This window comes from Ovis aries, chromosome 7 (assembly GCF_016772045.2).
Source record: "Ovis aries strain OAR_USU_Benz2616 breed Rambouillet chromosome 7, ARS-UI_Ramb_v3.0, whole genome shotgun sequence".
In the NCBI taxonomy this organism is placed as follows: domain Eukaryota; kingdom Metazoa; phylum Chordata; class Mammalia; order Artiodactyla; family Bovidae; genus Ovis; species Ovis aries.
Window position 1 is genome coordinate 75,226,166 of NC_056060.1, and position 19,486 is coordinate 75,245,651.

The 19,486-nt window shown below is 42.8% G+C and overlaps 1 protein-coding gene across 1 annotated transcript in view; it reads left to right on the forward strand.

Annotated features, from left to right (window-relative positions):
- FNTB (farnesyltransferase, CAAX box, beta) overlaps window positions 1–19,486 on the forward strand; it is a 78,057-nt gene that overhangs the window by 44,818 nt on the left and 13,753 nt on the right. The window contains exons 5-8 of the mRNA XM_012181840.4: window positions 4,835–4,981; window positions 5,069–5,152; window positions 10,487–10,573; window positions 17,902–18,031. Of these exons, the coding sequence (XP_012037230.2) occupies window positions 4,835–4,981; window positions 5,069–5,152; window positions 10,487–10,573; window positions 17,902–18,031 (448 nt within the window). The remainder of the gene's footprint in view (window positions 1–4,834; window positions 4,982–5,068; window positions 5,153–10,486; window positions 10,574–17,901; window positions 18,032–19,486) is intronic.

The following is a 19,486-nucleotide window of genomic DNA, read 5'->3' on the forward strand; positions in this document are numbered from 1 at the left end:
AATTGTTTTAGGACCTTTCCATTTGTAAAGTTTTCCCAAATATTAAATTTAAATTTTCATGTGCCAGTGTTTTGTCATTTCCCTTTAGAAAGTTTATCAGTAGCTTGTCTCTCGAATAGCTCCTAAAATATCTCTCCTTTTAATTTTAAATCTAATCTGTCTGTTTCCTTATCTTTCAATGAAGATAGCTTATGTCTTCTTTTGTCTTCTGGGCATTTTTGGCCAGGTGCTGCTGGCATCTAGTAGGGAGAGGTCAGGGATGGTGCTAAATGTTCTCCACAGGACAGTCCCTACAACAAAGCATTGTCCAGCCCAAAATATCAATAGTGCCGCAGTGGTGAAACTCTGCTCTAAAATAACCATCTTCAGTTTTTCTTAAATCTAAACTAAATTTTTCTTATATCTTAGTTTAGATATAATTCTTCTTGCTACAGAGTAGCTTTAATTCTCATTTCTTTACCGAAAATTTGTGTAATTATCCTTTGTATTTTTTATTTTTTAAGTTGTTCAGTCATGTCCAACTCTTTGGGACCCCACGGATTGTGTAGTCTGCCAGGCTCTGTCCATGAAATTCTCCAGTCCAGAATACTGGAGTGGGTAGCTGTTCCCTTCTCCAGGGGATCTTCTCGACCCAGGGATTGAACTCAGGTCTCCCACATTGCAGGGGTTTCTTTAACATCTGAGCCACCAGGAAGCCCTATCCTTTGTATACTTGAGGTACTTTGCTGGGTAGCTCCCTCACTTTGGTATTCTGTAATAATAAGCCTTGGAATCACTTCTATATTGAGACATTTTTACAACTCTGTTCTCAACTTCCTTTGAGTTGGAAAATGGAGTCTTGAACCAGTTATAGTTCTGACCAATACTGTGTTTATGATGCTTTTAAGAAGCATTTTCATTATTGTTCACAACTCATGAACCCTAACCTCTGGTCCTTTTTCTGCTGTGTTCCTTGTTGTTTCCCACCTTATATTTATATACTCTGTTCGTCCCCCACTTCTGCCATCCCTGAGTACATTACTTGCTACTTACATCTGTTTCATTTGTTTCATTCTCTGCTATTTTTGGCTACACTGGTCTTCACTGCTGCACGCGGGCTTTCTCTAGTTGCAGAGAGCAGAGGCTACTCTTCGTTGCAGTACACGGGCTTCTCATTGTGGTCACTTCTCTTTGAGGAGCATGGGCTCTGGGGCACGTGGGTCTCTACAGGTGCGGGTAATAGGCTCAGTTGCTGCATGGCATGTGGGATCCTCCTGGACCAGAGATCAAACCCGTGTCCCTTGCATTGGCAGGAGGATTCCCAACCACTGGACCACCAGGGAACTCCCTCATTTGTTTTATTCTTGTTGACTTCTGATTTACTATTATTCTGGGCTTCCTCTCCTTACAGATTTCCTGCTTGTTTTGATTATTTGCTTTTAAGCCCTTCATCCACACTGGTGACAGTGATGTCCAGAATCAACCAGCTTTAGATCTGTCCTTAATCATCCCCTAAAAGTCTGAGTAAATCGTTGATACTCTTGCTTTGAACTTGATCCTCTTATAGTTTTTATGTACTTTCTAATAGCTGGATGATAGAGCACTAGTGTTCAATAGAACTTCCTAAAGCAATGGGAATGTTTTATGTTTTGTGGCAGCCACTAGTCCCATGTAGCTATGGAGCAGTTGCAGTGCGGCTTGTGTGACTGAGGAGCTCAATTTTAATTAATATAATTAAAATGTGAATAGCCTCATGTGACTAGTGGCTACCTGTTGGACAGAGCAGATGTATCACATTGCTACCCAAAATGTGGTCCCCAGACCAGCAGTATCTCCATCACTTGGGAACTTGCTAGACGTGCAGAATCTTGGGTCCTTCTAGTCCTGCTGAAATAGATCTGCAGTTTGATGAGATCCTTGGGTGGCTTCTGTACACTCTCAAGTTAGAGAAGCACTGAAACCTGGCTGTACACTGGAGTCACATGGGGAACTTTTAGAACCATTGCCACTTGGGCCCACCGTCAGCAATTCTGATTTAATTGGTACTAGGTATGGCCTGGGCGTTGGAATTTTTTTTTAAAACATTCCCAAAGTGATTCTAATTACACAGCAAAGACTTGTGGTATTCAAAGTTTGTATATATCCACATCACCTGGGAATTTGGTAAAAATACAGAGGCCCAGCTCTTTCCTGCTTCAGCAAGCCTGGGTCTCTGTATTCTTCATTAGCCCTCCAGTGAGTCCAATGTACGCATTTGGGGTTTATTTAGAACCCTGATCTAGGAGATAGTTTCCCACTTTGTTGGAAATTGTCGTGTAAGTGAGAACGAAATGCCTTGCTGACTTGAAAGAAAACTGATCTACTGGATTGCTTACCCCTATGAGTGAGGGAGTGATCTATGATACTTGTTTTTCACAAAGCGTGCCCCTCTGGGTGTTGGCTCAGTGTTTCCTGCTTGCGATTTTTTAAATTAAGTTGGTGAATTTCTGGTCTCTAAGCTAAGTTTTTTTCCCCCTTTGGATAGTTAGAGTGTCATTCACATTTTGCTTTTCAGAATTGCTTGGAGTTGTGCCCACAACAGCTGGTAGCTTCGTGGTCAGTGTGCCAGTTCCTTAAGGTACAAGTTGGAAAGCCCATGGATCAAAATGTTCTGTAGTTCGGAAGTGCCTCCGAGTTGAGAAGAGCCGAGCCCAGTTCCCCAACACAGCCCTGGAGTCACTCAGATGTAGCCTGTCAGCTGGGGACAGTTGGCGTGGAGGGGTGATTTAATGATGTCTCTGGTACATTCAGATCCCAGCCTACTCCAGACTTTAGGCCTCAGGGTCAGGAGTATTGCATTTGGTGTAATTTTGTCATGGGAGCTGGGGAAGGGAATGGGTAACTAGATGACTTTTCCTTTTCCTTTTCTTTTTTTAACATGTGCTGTTTCCTATCAGTCAAAAAAAAGTTTGTTTTTGTGATACAGAAAACTTTTTGTGCAGACAACTTTTGTTAGACCGGGAATTCCTTTGCCATTTGTTTCCGGGAAATAGGATAAGAATTGATGAAGGTTTGGGAAACGTTAGTGACAAGCTCATTTTCTTTGCAAAAATTAACTGCTGTTAAAAACATGCCACAGAATTGTCCTCCTTCTCTGATCATCAACTTTAGTTTCAATCTGTGTGCTTCCTACAGTAAAATTGTGGGTGGAACATGAAGTGAGTGTGTATTGCTTTTAACCTGTGACAGTTTCAGGACTCTACTAGGAAATCAGCAGCATTTTCTATGGCTGTCCCTGCCCAGGTGATGTAGCAGGTCTGAAATCAAAAGTAATCAAATATGACCTGAGAGAGCAGCCATTAACTCATGTCTTACTTGAGATCAAGAAGACTGTGTGATCTCTTTGGCAGCATGGATAAGAAGGAATGAGATGGAAAAGCCCAGGAAAAGAAGGCTGTCTGAGCACTAGAAGGACTCAGATTTGCCCCTGGTTCTCTTAAATGAGGGGCTTCCCAGGTGGCACAGTGGTAAAGAGTCCACCTGCCAATGTAGGAGATGCAGGTTCGATCCCCAGATCTGGAAGATCCCCTGGAGAAGGAAATAGCAACTCACTCAGTATTCTTATCTGGAAAATCCCATGGACAGGGGAGCCTAGAGGGCTACATACAATCCACGGGGTCACAAAGAGTGGGATGCAGCTGAGCTTGCACGCACGCATGCTTTTAACTGAGCCTTGTCCCAATAGGAAGTTGGGATCCTGCTATGTTGGGGAAACAGCTTGAGAATTCTCCTGGGGTCTCCTTTCCGATGAACTTCAGAGGACCTTCTGACAAAGAGGGGCTCTCTTGGTTTCATCTAGAGCAAGCAGATAACTTCTGGGCAAACTGACAACATGCTTGGAAGGAAGGGCTTAGAGGCCAACCCTCAATATAGCAGTTTCCCTCAGTGAAGGCACTGGAGTTTCTGAAAAGTTCTTCAAAAGCCCACAGCTGGGGATACATTCTTGTTTTCTTTTCTTTTCTTTTTTTGAAAAGTATTTGCGTGTTTATTTGGCTGCATCAGGTCTTTGTCGTGGCACACACTCTTTGATCTTTAGTTGTGGCATGCGGGATCTAGTTCCCTGACCAGGGTTTGAACCTGGGCCCCCTGCATTGGAAGCATAGAGTCTTAGCCACTGGATCACCAGGGAAGTCCCTGGCATGCATTCTTGTGATAGGAGTTGGCAGTGCTTAAGTCTGCCACCATGAGCTCAGTGTGCAGAAGCCCACCTCTCATTCTCCTAACCATGGAGACAGACTCCATTGGCAGCTTGTTTCTTGTCAGTGATACGAATAAATATCAGTAGCCCGCCAGGGCTGAGGCTTCAACGAGAGTGAGAAGGCACCTCTTTAAATATTTCTGATAGGCCTATGTGAGGGCTCTAGACCAGCATAGTTAGTGGGGGAAAAAGTAATTGAGCATCACGACGATTTAGGCAAAATCCAAACCTCGGAGCTACCCCAAACGCAAGGAGAAGAGACTGGTTCCATAGCTCTGGGGTGGCAAATTGAGAGAAAAGTATGGGAAGGACTGGGTCGAGAAGCATGAGACTCACTCCAGTTCTGTGAAGGGCTATATGTTTCTGCCCGGCCTTGTGTTCCTGACTTCACAACCGGGCAAATGCTTAACTACAAAGCTGATCGAGGCAGGGTAGAGAATTCATCCTTTGGATGTAGAGAATACATCCTTTACAGATGTATTCAATATATATTCACTAGGTGGGAGGGTGTTTCTTCTCTTTGGGCAGGGCAGAGCCTTGGAAAGGCTTGGACTCTGGTAGAATTCGGTGTTTTGGAATTAATGCTGTCTTTGTTTTTCCCTCTGGCCGTGTGCCTAGCGTGTGTCAGTTCCTGGAGCTGTGTCAGAGCCCAGAAGGCGGCTTTGGAGGGGGCCCTGGCCAGTACCCACACCTTGCACCCACATATGCAGCGGTCAACGCGCTGTGCATCATTGGCACCGAGGAGGCCTATGACGTCATTAACAGGTACAGCCAAAGCCAGCAGGGCCGGACACCCAGCCGGGCTCCCATCTGCTGACGCTGCGCTGACTATCACCTCCCTCCCTTCTCAAGAGAGAAGCTTCTCCAGTATTTGTACTCGCTGAAGCAACCCGATGGCTCTTTTCTCATGCACGATGGAGGTGAGGTGGACGTGAGGTGAGTGGGGTTTTTCTCAGGCTGCTGTATCAGCAGATTCTCAGGCTTATCTGCCATCAGAGATGCCAAACCCAGGGAAGGACACAGGACATCGCCACCTTGTCTCACCGAATGTCACACAGAGAGACGTGTCAGTGACATGGTTCATCATCCCTGCAAATATGGGCCAGATGTCCTCAGGGCTCATTGTCACTTGATTTCTTTTATGTAGATGCCAAATATAAGTAACACAAAAACAAAATCAAATGCTTTTGTTTTAAAAATGAAAAATACATTTGTTTGGCATGAGATGCTATACCATAGATGTAACTGCATAGTGTAATATAATCTTTCATCTTTTTGGTATGGGAAGGGAGGCGAAGGCCCACTGGGGACTAAGTAAATATTTTCTGGATGCATTTGATGAAAGCGTGAGAATGTTTAACACCTGTGTGAGAACTGCTTTGGGCAATGCAGAAACCATTAGGGGCCAGTGGAGTCTCTGAAAAACAGTGGCATTAACTGATTGGAATCAATTGGCTCAAAATAATACTTTTTTTTCAAGAATTGTCTGATGTACCTAGCAAGTCATTTACTCACCTGGCAGGAGGTTCCCTATAAAACATCTAGGGAATTCACTGAATTAGTCATTTCTCACAAGCAGTGGATCATTGAGATATATACCAAATTATTATTGTTTAGTCTGATAAATAAATCGTTATGAGGTTTCTATAGCAAAGCCATCTTATTGCCTATTTGTAAATGTGTTGTCCTCTACACGAGTTGATAAATACCCTGGCTTAACTATTGGTCTGAAAATATAGGGCAAGAAAACACATGAAGGTTGTGGAGCACAGAACACATTGCAGATAAAAGGAGGGAACCTTTATCTGCAGAGACCTTCATGAACCTGTCTGTTCAAACCATAAAATAAGACTAGGTATCTGGAAACCTGGGTACCTGGAAAACTGTTTCTCTGCCCACAACACCTCTGACCTGAAATGTGGGGGTATTTACCCTCATAGTAATGACACTAAGTACTCAGAGTTGGCACAAGGTTACAGGCTCAGTCCAGCAAGACTGTCTGCGCTTCAGACAGCAGTCACAAATAGTGGGTTCCCTGGTTAACCAGTTCTGCCTGATTTGTAAATCGGGGGTCCCCATGACCCCCTTGTCAGTTCAGTAATTTTCCAGGACAGCTCAGAGAACTCAGAAAACATTTTTCTAATACCATTTATTATAAAGGATATCGTAAAGATACAAATGAACAGCCACATGAAGGGGCATACATATAGGATGAGGTCTCGAAAGGTCCAGAGTCTAAGGACTTCTGTTCCCATGATGCTGGGGTGTGACACCCTCCTGACAGGCACTTGGGTGCAGCCAGCAACCCAAAAGCTCCCTGAACTTCTTCATCCAGAGTGTTTTAGTGGAGGTTCCATTATGTAGGCATGATTGATTAACTAATTGGCCATTGGTGACTAACTCAGTCTTCTGGGGAGTGGGGCAGAAAGTTCCAACCCTCTGATCCCATGGTTGGTTCCTCTGGCAGCCAGCCCCCATCCTCCAGGAGTCACCTCAGTAGCATAAACTCAGATATGGTTGAATGGGGCATGTTATGAATTACAAGACTCTCACCCCATTACTCAGGAAAAATTCCACTAGTTTTATGATCTCTGTGCTGAAAAGACCAAATAATGTTTTTTACTATATCACAATACCCCAGTATCTGTTGTTAAAAGGTAAACAGGGGCATGTTAAAAATTTTATGAACTTATTTGAGCAAAAATTGATTCGAATAGGGCAGCATCCCATCTCTCAGATAGGAAGGAAGCCCTAGGAGAGCTGTGCACAGTGAGACTTCTGTAGGCAGAAGGGAGCAGGGACAAGAAAGTGACATCAGGCGCTTAAAGAGTGGGTTGGCTGTTGCAAGGCCACTTTCCTTGACGGGACTGCAGGGGTTGACCGGCAGAGCATCTCGCTAATGCTGATCAGGTGGTTCCTGACTGACTGGTTGAAGATCCCATTTCTGGGAAAGCAGAAACCATAATGAAGTCTTGGTTTGGTGATGTGGAGTTTAGCATAAGGGACTCCTTTTGGCACCTCTTGTTTTGTTTTTTAGCACTGTATATGCCAGTGAGGGCTCCCCGGGTGGCTCAGTGGTAAAGAGTCCACCTGCCAATGCAGGAGATGCGGGAGACGTGGGTTCGATCCCTGGTTCAGGAAGATCCTCTGGAGGAGGAAATGGAAACTCACTCCAGTATTCTTGCCTGGAAAATTCCATGGACAGAGGAGCCTGGTGAGCTATGGTCTGTGGAGTCTCAAAGAATCGGACACAACTTAGCAACTGATCACAGTGCCGGTGAAGCCAATATAACTACTGAGGAGAAGCAGTATTGTGTTGACATCTTTAGAAAAAAATTTAAAGGATGCTTTTCCCCTCTTGGTCACTACATTTTCATCCTGTTGTGCAGATACTCCAAATGTAGCTTCTTAAGGTTTCCTGAGATTATAGGTGAAAGCAGACAAACACTGGCAAGATCGCTTCGGCATTTCATCACTTACCTTTTTCAGATATGATTATTCTCTAACTTATTCATTCCGGTGCCGGTTTCCTTCTGTGTTCTTATTCATATCTGCCAGACAAATGCGAGGAATCTCCTCCAATAAAATAAGTTTGTTTCTGTTGAGCTCTTTAACCATATGCTTCCTCTGGTAACGTCCTGCCATTTGAACCATGCTTTTCATTTACAGAGGATTAAAGATGCGAACGATGGATGTAACCTAGCAGGCTGCGTCCCTTTCGCCTGCTCAGCATGGTTTTTCGTGCCCCAGTTCCATTGCTTTTCACTTGATTTTCCTTTAATTGTCTTTGCCTGGGAGCATCAGCAGTTACTCCTGAGTGCTGCCAGGTGGATTTGACCTGAAGAGAAGCAGCGGTTGATAGGGACCTCTGGAGGCTAGCCTGTCTTCTGGGTTAGAACCGATCTCTTGATATTCCAGGCCTGTCACAAGTCCTCATTTCTGAGATGAGCTTGCTCAGGCATTCACAGCTCCCATGGACTGCCGCTAATCCAAGCCAACTTGTAGCCAGCACCATCTTTCCCCTCAGTTCTTAAGAAAGGAGCAATTATTTATTCCTGACCTCCTAATCTAGGTTATATAACCTGGCGTATTCAGGGAGGGTAGTGGGGAGATAGGGACCCAGCGTTTGCAAAAGTTTTGGCAACAGAGTGTAGAGTGTGTTTGGGGAAGGAGGGGGTCAGTGTTGCTGAAGTGCAGAGGGGTGCAAGCAGAGAATGAAGCTGGCTGGCCAGGCTGGGAATAGCCTGAGGAGCACTGCAGTCTCCTTGAGAAGTCTGGAGCTTATTTTAAAGGTAGTAGAAGCCACTGACAAGTTTTAAATAGGGAGTGACATGATCTGATTTGTGTTTTGTTAGAAGTTCTATGGGGAATACATTGGGCTTCCCAGGTGGCTGAGCGGTGAGGAAAACTCCTGCCAGTGCAGGAGACCTGGGTTCGATCCCTGTGCCTGATCCCTGTGTCGGGAAGATCCCCCAGAGAAGGAAATGGGAATCCACTCCGGTATTCTTGCCTGGAGAATTCCATGCAAGACAGAGGAGCCTGGCAGGCTATAGCTCATGGGGTCGCAAAGACACGACATAGCGACTAAAAGGAACAAGTGAATGCATTATGGTGTTTTAGTGAAAATCCTCTGGTTTCAGGGCTGGAGGGAGGAAGACTGGACAGGAAACTGACCCAGATTAAAGATGACTTGGATTTGGGTGACAGCAGGAGGCTAGAGGGCAGCTGACAAATTTGAGAGGATGATGACTGGACAGAGACAGAGGAAGCTGATGCTCAAGAAAAGTGTATTTTGTTCACTCATTGTCTCAGTGTGAGATCTGGCAGCAGGTCTCAGGTCTTCCATTTATGAAACAGGCCACACTGCTGACTGCCTCCCCACCTCAGAGGTTTTATTCACATTCAAGAGCAAATACTTTTGAACCCCCTTGTGAGACTCAAGACCTGAGAGGAGTTAGGTCAGACTTTCGAAGTTAGCTTACGGTAGATGATAACACTTGGCAGAAAGGATTCTTGCATGCTTCTGATGCCTGCTGGTTTAACTCAGCCTCTGCTGTGCCTTTGGCCAGTGTGAGCAGGCTGATTAAAATGCTGGGAGGAGAATAATAACCTGCAGCTCACTGGAATCCTTCAGTGTGCTTGACTTAGTATTATGTCCATATTGAACAATATGGAAGCTAGACTCTTCTCTCTCCTCTCTTTTATATTCCTTAGGAGCCCTTAGATAAAGGATCTTGAAAGAAAATAGAACAAACAGGTTTGTCTTCAACATAAAATGAAGCTGAGATGTTGGACGTTTGAAAAGACCATGTGCTAAGTTGCTTCAGTTGTGTCTGACTCTTTGCGATCCCATGAACTGTAGCCTGCCAGGCTCCTCTATCCATGGGATTTTCCAGGCAAGAATGCTGGATTGGGTTGCCATTTCCAGGAGATCTTCCCTCCCCAGGGATCGAACCTGCGTCTGTTGCATCTTCTGCGTTGCCAGGCAGGTTCTTTACCACTAGCGCCACCTGGGAAGCCCATAGTGGAAAAGAAAAGACAGTTTGTAGATGTGTTCTGTCATAGAGGGAGAAGCTAAAATAAAATGGGTCCTGAGAAGAGTTAGGGCTGGCAGGATAGAATGGCAAGAATTATTCCAAATCAAGTGGGATGTGTTCTTTTTTCTATTTAAAGTGTGTGTGTGTGTACTGGAGCGGTGCTTGAAATCAAAACTCTTTTCTCACTTTAGAAGTCTAAGGAATGGATCTGAGTAGCTCGTCTGTTCTGGTCCCTCTTGCTTGGTCTGTGCAGCCGTGTGGTCTGGCAGCCTGCATTGGAGGTTGTCTGTCTGAAAGAAATGTGGTTAACCTTTAATGCGGCCATGCCATAAGCATGGCAAGTCCTGGATCTGAGGACAGTACTGACAGCTGGATGAAGGAGCATCTCAGAAATACCTGAATGACAGCATGGAATTCTGGGAGCCACTGTAGGTCTTTGGAAGAAGAGCTGAATTCACTGTTGACATAAATTGATATGGCTGTTATTTCGTGTGGTGCAGATTTGACTGTGTGGAGGTAGGGAGAAGAGAATGTCATGTTCTTTCTCTCGGACCATGCTGTGAGGAACTTGATCCAAATGGAATGTCGGAGCTCCTGGTGGGAGACCAGGAGTGAGGACAGGTGGTGATTACAGCTTATGAGGCAGAGAGCAATCTACCCAAGAAGTTCAGTGAGCCTTGTTTGAGCTCTTCCTGAGAGTGTGACCCTTGCCCCTCTGTTTCTGTCCTTCCAGAAGTGCGTACTGTGCTGCCTCGGTAGCTTCGTTGACCAACATCATCACCCCAGACCTGTTTGAGGGCACTGCTGAATGGATCGCAAGGTGAGAGATGCTGGGATTTGTCCCATTTCTTAGACAGCAGGCGGTCAAGACTTCTGAAAAATAAAGGAAGTGCAGAGGAACCAGAAGAGAATGTAAAATTACAAGAGACATCTTATGGTTGAAAGATTTTACATTTCAAAAATACTTTAAAAGTTTTCTTTTTGCTAGTTTTCTTTAATGTGATTGGCAAGGATCAAAACTCTGGGTAAACAGTATTAGTCAGAGTCTACATGGATTTAAACCAGTTTGAAGAGAAATTTGGAAATATCTCAAAAATGTCTTTGCTGATGACCCCAAAATTCCACTCCTCCAGCAACTCACACACATGCATGAGAGAGACAAACATAGGACTCATTTATAATAGTAAATAAAGCTAGAAACGGAGTAAATGTTCATAAGCACGAGATGGATAAATGAGTCGTGATGTAGTCACATTAGAATATAATATAGCTATTAAAATGAATAAGCTAAAGCTACATGTATCAATATGGGTGAATCTTAGAACACTATTGCGTTTGATAGTGTTAAACTAGAGTAAAAAAATGTTAAAGAAAACATGCAGGTTAGCACATTGACTGGAAATTTGAAAACATGCAAAACAATTCTGTGTTTTTTATGGCAGAATCACATGTAGTAATATAAAAACATGCTGGAAAGAATAAGCACCAAATTTAGGACGGTGGTTACTTCTGGGAGGAAAGCAAACAAAAAATGAGATTACAGAAAGTCTGCACTTCTCCTCGGGCTTCCTAGATGGCGCTAGTGGTAAGGAACCCACCTGCCAGTGCAGGCGACTCAGGTTCAGTCCCTGGGGCGGGAAAATCCCCTAGAGGAGGGCGCAGGAACCCACTCCGGTGTTCTGGCCTGGAAAAACCCATGGACGGAGGAGCCTGGTGGGCTACAGTTTGTAGGGTCGCAGAGTTGAACACAGCTGAAGTGACTTGGCATGCACACGTGCACACTTGTACTCAGGAGGCCTCAGTTCTATCTGTAACTGTTTATTTGTTTAAAATTTTTAAAAAAGAAACCTGAAATGCATAAGTCAAAGGTTGGTGTTAGATACACATATGTTCTATATATTATTTGCTATACTTTCCAGGATCCTTCCAATTATCTCATAATTAAAAAAAAAAAAAGGTATAGTAGGTTTATCTATACTATTGAGTAATTATATCCAAGCTGTATTGTTTTATTTTTCATGTCTTAATTTTTATCAAAGTAGTACTTAACTGCTATGAAAATACAATTTTCAGCTAAACCAAATGATATACTATGATCATATTTACTTTTTTTGTATGACTTTTTTCCCCTCTGGAATTAATCATTACCTCCTGATTCCCACATTTTCTGCCAGAGCTATAAAATTATTCTCAATATGGTCAAACAGTTCAGGTGATGTATCAGTTCTCTTTTGTGTGTGTGTGTTTGTGTACGTGTGTGTGCTCGTGTGTTCTGAGTCGTCTACCCCTGGGCCTCTGCCCTCCTGCTTCAGTCTGGACATATTGATCTCAGCTAGCTGCACAGCAGGCATCCAGAAGCTTCCTTTCAGCATGAAATTCACTTTTCTGCTTTAGTAAAGCCCCAGTCCTCCTTTCTCCTGGTTTACTTACTCATTTGAATGAATCATTTATTTCAACAGATCCCAAAAAAGAGAACTTGGGAGATAGATCTTTAAGATTTTGCAATTATTTTTATTCTAGTCTCACCCTTGATGGCTAGTTTATTTGGTTAGAGACTTCTAAATTGAAAACTATAAATTGTAATCGTTCAGATTTTTTAAGCCTTGCTCCATTATCTTATGGCTCCCAGTGTCATTGTTAAAAAGGCTGATCATAATGATGGCCAGCCTTTACTGAGGACTTCGCGTGTAATACTTAATAGTAAGGGAGCTCTAGTTTAAACATTGAGAATATAACCTTTTGAGCTAGATGGCCTGGGTTTGGTTCTTTTTTATATCTCTGTTTCTCAGTTGAGATTTCCCATTTTTTCATTCATTACAAGTATATTTTTCTTCATAAAGATAAATATACAATTACAATATCTGTTTTAAAATTCTTGCCTGGAAATTTCACCGTCTGGCTATCTTGGAGTTGACATGTCACCTTTTCCTGAGTGCCTGTGTCACGTGGTGTTGGGCTTGTACCCTGGACATTACAGCTTCCCAGGTGGCGCTAGTGGTAAAGAACCCACTTGCCAGTGCAGGAGACATAAGACACATGGGTTCAATCCCTGGGTCAGGAAGATCCCCTGGAGGAGGTCGTGGCAACCCATTCCAGTATTCTGGCTTGGAGTATCTCATGGATAGAGGAGCCTGGTGGGCTATGGTCCATAGCGTTGCAGGGTTAGACATGACTGGAATGACTTAGCTCGCATTACTAGATGTTGTAGAAACTGGAGTCATTAGATTGCTTTAAAGAGGGTTGATCTTTTTCTTCTAGCAGGCAATCATCTTGGTTAGTTGATTGCAGTGGGCAGGGGCTCAGCTCTTGGGTCAGTTCTTAGAAACTTCTTTCAGTTTGTCCAGTACAGGCGTGATTCAGGGTCAGGTAGAAATTTGAGCGAAGTTTAAACGTGGAATTTGGTATTTTCCTTCTCTGACTCTCCTCTTTCTGGGATTCCTCATCAGTTTCTGTTATTCTGGTTCTTCTTGCCAGAAATATGGGGCTTTCAGTTCAGCTGCCTTCCACTGACCTGCTTGCCACTGTTGGGCAACTGTAGCCATCCTCAGGGCAAATCAAGAAGAAAGGGAGGAATGGGGGAGAGGAGGGACTGACTGTTCCAACTTTCAAATCCCCACCTTTTTTCATTTGCTGAGACTTCAGGAAATAGTTTTAGTGTGTTTTGTTCGGAGCATGTAGTTATTAATATTTGCAGGATTCTGACTGCCTGGGTTTGAAGCCCAGTTTTGTCATTTATTAGCGTAGTGGCCTTGGTCAAATTGTTTAACTTCTCCATGTCATAGTCTCCATATGTGTCAAATGATGGGATATTGAATTTGATATTAAGCTGAAATACAAAGAAATTTAAGTGGTAAAACTTGTTACGGTTTCCACTGTGCGTTACCGCCTCCCCGTCCACTGTATTCCCAATCCATTGTCTGTTTCTGTCTTATTTCTCTTATTCTTGCTGTTTGGAAAATTCATGATGAGCCATGATAGGATTTTATTGTTGTTGTTCATGGTGCTGGGTACTCAGCAGGTATCTTCAGTCTAGAATTGCACGTACTTTACTTCCATACTTACTAAGAGGTTCCCTTACCTTTTATCTTCTAATCCTTCTGTTGAGTTTTTATTTCTGTAATTCTATGTAAAATTTTTCAAAGCTTATTTTTAATCTCCATTTATATAGAAAAAGAATACTTCTTTTTTATGTACCCTCTTGTTCTTGTTTCAGGGATATTTTGTCTTTACAATGTTTAGAAAGTTTACTTCTGCTCCTTATGTTATTTCCTCCAATTTATTTTTATTTGTTTTATTTCTATGTCATGTTTACATAAAAATCTCTTTCACGTAAGAGCCTTTGCTTAAATGTTTGATGTTCAGATTTAAGAGTCAGGTGCTAGAAAGCTGATGGAGAGCTATGTTTGCCAGAGTGGCCTGGGATCCAGCCATTCATGGGGAATTCTCATATATCAGTGTCCATAGGATTTTTCTGTGGAGAACCTTCCAGACTCCTGGTTATGGTATGAAGCTGGCAGCCAGCTTTGTGAATTCTAATAGGGGAAGGGGGCTTATCTGGTGGCTCAGCAGTAAAGAATCCACCTTCCAATGCAGGAGATGCAGGTTTGATCCCTGGGTCAAGAAGACCCTCTGGAGAAGGAAATGGCAACCCACTCCAGTATTCTTGCCTGGAAAATCCCATGGATGGAGGAGCCTGGCAGGCTACAGTTCATGGGGCTGCAAAGAGTCAGACACGACATAGTGACTAAACAACAACGACGGCAGGGAAAGGGGTTGGGAGTGCTTTTGCTCAGGTCAGAGACTTCCACTGAATCCTCCTGCTCAGTACAGTGCCTCCGCCTGCTCTCAGCTGTGCTGGAAATCCTGGAATTCACACTTCTTGATTAAGCCCCTGCAACCTCCCATCTGCTAGGTACCTGGAGGTCTAACTGAGTCTCTTTAACAATTTACCACCAGTCAACTCAGTTAAAAACCTTCCCACTTTAGGGGTAGCTAACGTCCCTCAACTTGTCATCGGAGAACATCACCTTGCTTTTTGTTGCTTCATCCCTCCTTTCCTCTCAGGGCTGGTGTAAGTTTCTCAGCTCTATTAAGTCAGTTACTTCTTATCTTCATCCTTTTCCAGCTTTCACAGTTTTGTTATTTCCTGTCTGTATTCATATCCTCTTCTATTCTCTTTATCCTTATGGGTTTATCCTTTTTAAAAATTCCTTTACTTTCATTTTACTGGGCTCTTTTCAATCCATTATATTTAGCTAGAAGAAATTCCCAAAGAATTTTGCTAAATTGCTCTCATGCATGTGAAGACAAAGGGATGGAAAGTGGAATGTGTAAATAAATGCATATTGTGTGTGTGTATGTGTTTTAAAGCTGAGTTAAGAAAAGTTAAGAAAAAAAATTAAGAGGTCCCTTGCATATTCTTCGCTCATCAGACCTTTCAAACTTGAGCTGTTCATATGCTCCAAAAGGCCAGATGCGTTGGAGAGAAAATTTGGATTGTGTGTCTTTGGGTGGCCGTGGGGTTGAGAGATGGAGGATGCTGAAGAAGCTATTCAGGGGGCAGCAGCCAGTTTTTGACTCTGCTGTGAACTCCCTAGGCCTTGGTTTAGTTCAGTCGCTCAGTCGTGTCCTACTCTTTGTGACCCCATGGACTGCAGCACGCCAAGCCTCCTTGTCCATCACCAACTCCTGGAATTTATTCAAACTCATGTTCATTGAGTTGGTGATGTCATCCAACCATCTCATCGTCTGTCGTCCCCTTCTCCTTCTGCCTTTCATTTTCCCAAGCATCAGGGTCTTTTCTAATGAGTCAGCTCTTCGCATCAGATGGCCAAAGTATTGGAGTTTCAGCTTCAACATCAGTCCTTCCAATGAATATTTAGAACTGATTTCCTTTAGGATGGACTGGTTGGATCTCCTTGCAGTCCAAAGGACTCTCAAGAGCCTTCTTCAATACCACAGTTCAAAAGCATCAATTCTTTGGCATTCAGCTTTCTTTGTAGTCCAACTCTCACATCCATACATGACTACTGGAAAAACCATAGCTTTGACTATACAGACCTTGGTTGGCAAAGTAATGTCTCTGCTTTTTAATATGCTGTCTAGGTTGATCATAACTTTTCTTCCAAGGAACAAGCGTCTTTTAATTTCATGGCTGTAATCACCATCTGCAGTGATTTTGGAGCCCCCCAAAAATAAAGTCCGTCACTGTTTCCACTGTTTCCCCATCTATTTCCCATGAAGTGATGGGACCAGATGCCATGATCTTAGTTTTCTGAATGTTAAGTTTTAAGCCAACTTTTTCGCTCTCCTCTTTCACTTTCATGGGAAGCTCTTTAGTTCTTCACTTTCTGCCATAAGAGTGGTGTCATCTGCATATCTGAGGTTATCAGGCCTCTCTGAAAAAGGCCTCTGAATTCCCAAGGCCTCTCCTTTAATGAGAGGTGCCTGGAAGACAGGAAGTACTACAGATTCCTTTTTCTTCCACCCAGAAGTTGGATTAAGTGCTCATTGACCTGTATACCTGTGAGAATTTGTGAGGCAGATACACCTGTAGGGAATGTGACTCTATATACACATCTGTAGATCACTGGGAGTAAAGTTCTATGTTATATGAAAATATATAGGAAGGAAAATTTCTTTATATCACAGATGAAACAGGTTTATTAAGACATGCAAAAAGAAAATCTAAAGTCACCAACCACTCATGTTTCTTATCTTTCCAGAATTCCAGAAAAATCATGCAGTACATTATCATTTTATGACTTTTTCATGTAATATATTTGGAACATTTTAAAGTATACTTCTGTAATATCATTTTAAATGACTATATACTATTCTGTTATATGGATACATCATAATTTATATAACCAGTCCCTTACTATTGAGTTTCTGAGTTTCTAACATTTCACTATTATAAATGGGGATATAATAAACATTCTTATAATCTGATCTTTGGACACATTTGTACTTACTTTGTAGAATTAACTCCTAGAAAGTGAAAAGTGAAAATGAAAGTCACTCAGTTGTGTCTGACTCTTTGCTACCCCATGGACTATACAGTCTATGGAATTCTCTAGGCCAGGATACTGGAGTGGGTAGGTTTTCTCTTCTCCAGGGCATCTTCCCAACCCAAGGATTGAACCCGGGTCTCCTGCATTGCAGGTGAGTTCTTTACCAACCGAGCTATCAGGGAATCCCTTTAATTCCTAGAAATGACCCTAATATTGCTGAGCCAAAGAGTATTAAGTTTTTATGACTATAAAATACAGTCATATTTTCTATATTATCTTACATTATCTAATTATCTTATAATCCCAATAATTATTATAGTAATAATTTGAAAATGTAAGAACTTGTAATTTGGAGAAATAAATTTACTTTGGATAGCTATAAAGGTATATATGTTCATTCTGGAAGCTTTTTGAAAACACAGAGAAATAAAGAGGAAAGGTATCAGCAATAGATTTGTATTAAAAGATAACCATCATTAGCAATTATTTTTCAATTTTATTTTAACCTGATGGTTATCACAGTATACATATGAGTTTATAACTCTTTCCAAAAAGTAATGATTTGAGGTTCTGTTTGTTCATTAGTAGACTGTGTTTCCTTTTTTTTTTTTTTTTTTTTTTTTGAGGAAAGCGTGAAAGTCACTCAGTTGTGTCCAACTCTTTGCAACCCCATGGACTGTATAGTCCATGGAATTCTCCAGGCCAGAATACTGAAGTGGGTACCTGTTCCCTTCTCCAGGGGATCTTCCCAGCCCAGGGATAAAACCCAGGTTTCCCACATTGCAGGTGGAGGAAAAGGCATTTCTAAAAGTTAATTAGCTGGCATCTTTCCATTCATAGTTGCAATTTTAAAAATAGAATTCAGTTCAGTTCAGTCACTCAGTCATGTCAAGAAGAGTTGATTTATAAGTTGTGTTTCAGGTGTACAGCAAATTAATTCCATTATATATATATATATATATATATATATATATATATATATATATTCTTTTTTCACATTCTTTTCCATTATAGTTTATCACAAGATACTGAATATAGGTGCAGCAGTCTATGCCTTAAGCGGAGCCACTTCACTCTTTGCCATCCAGGGTGCTCATGGTTGACACTCAGTTGGGTTTTCTCGACCTCCTCCCAGGTGTCAGAATTGGGAAGGTGGAATTGGCGGGGTACCAGGAATGGAAGCCCATGGTGGCTACACGTTCTGTGGCCTGGCTGCGCTGGTCATCCTCAAGAAGGAGCGCTCCTTGAACTTGAAGAGCTTACTAGTAAGTACTTGGTGATCTGTCTTCCCCTCAGGCCCCAGGCCCCTGGGATATGACTGTTCGGACATGCTGGTTTCAGGGACGTTTGTCTATGTGAAGAGCTAGCAGTTCCTACGTTGAGCTGTGGGCTGACAGTCGTGTAACAAAGCTTCAGATGCAGTTGTTGGATCGCCCAGCAGGGGGTGAACATCTGCTCTCGGTCTCGGCTCCCTTCTGCCTGCCTTTCCTTCTTCCTGCTCTGAACCTTCTACATCATGTGTTAGGCCAACCCCAGACCCTTCTTGAGTCCCTCAGACATCTGGGGAGGGCCACAGTACCTGCCTCCTACTTCTAGGAGAGTATAGCTTCAGTCTCTTAAAACTAGAGGTTTTCACGTGTCTTAGAAAGATTCTCCTGGGAGAAGAAGTTATGAGAAGAGGTTTTATTATCCTCCGCACCATGTGAGTGTTTAGTAGCTACCTTTACACGAGCTGGTCACAGCTGGGAATACACGGAGCCGGTGGCCCAGGCATTTATGTCTCAGCTCCAAGCTCCTGCCCATTATTCAGAGTGAACTTATTATCCAGAGTGCAGTCAGCTTCAGGGGCTTGTTAGATTGTAGCTAAATTATCACTGGAGGCCTGGTATACACACACACACAGCCACCAAGGAGCTGTCTTTGGTAAAACTTTTACTCCCTGATCATGACCTCAAAGCACATCAGCTGCAACTGACATTCATCTCCTCTCCCTAAGTTCAGATGTCAGGTTGCCATTGTAGGAACTGTTGTGAGACCCATCATGGGGTCCCAAGAGAGTTTATATTTTTCCCTGTACAGATATGACCAGTGGCATTTTGTCATGGCCTTTAGGAAGCCTCCTCCTGTAGCATACTCTTCTTGAAGGTTCTTAAAGCCTGAAGGGTTTATGCCCAAATGGTCAACTTTATGCATAGACTTAGAGTTTATCAGACATTTAAAAACCTGATCACTAACAATGTGTGAAACGTAAAAGCCCCATCTCCCAGGCAGAAATAAGAAATAAGCAGATGTCTCAGTTCCAGTAGCAGTGTTTTGGATTTGAACCCTTTTTCTGTCACTTCATGGCCATGTGACCTTGGGAAAATTGTCTAATCTGTTTTAACTTCAACTCTTTTTCTCCATAAGGTAGAGGTAATAGTTCTTTGAAGGTCAGAGAAGATAATATGCATAAAACAGCCGGGTATGTAGTAGGTGCATCCTTCTTACCCAGACTACTCCCTCCCTTCTGTTTGCTCTGGGAGAACTAGGACCCATATCTGAAGGATTTTATGAATTCATATAGCCAAGGGAAACAGAATAAATCCATGGGCTTTGGCACTGGAAAACATTATTTAGTCTGGCTTATAAACACTTAATCTGTGGGGTAAGCAAAAATGAAGCATAGACTCCCTACTGTAGTGCCTGTTTTCTTGGGTCGTGCTTCGCCTACTTTCCTCAGA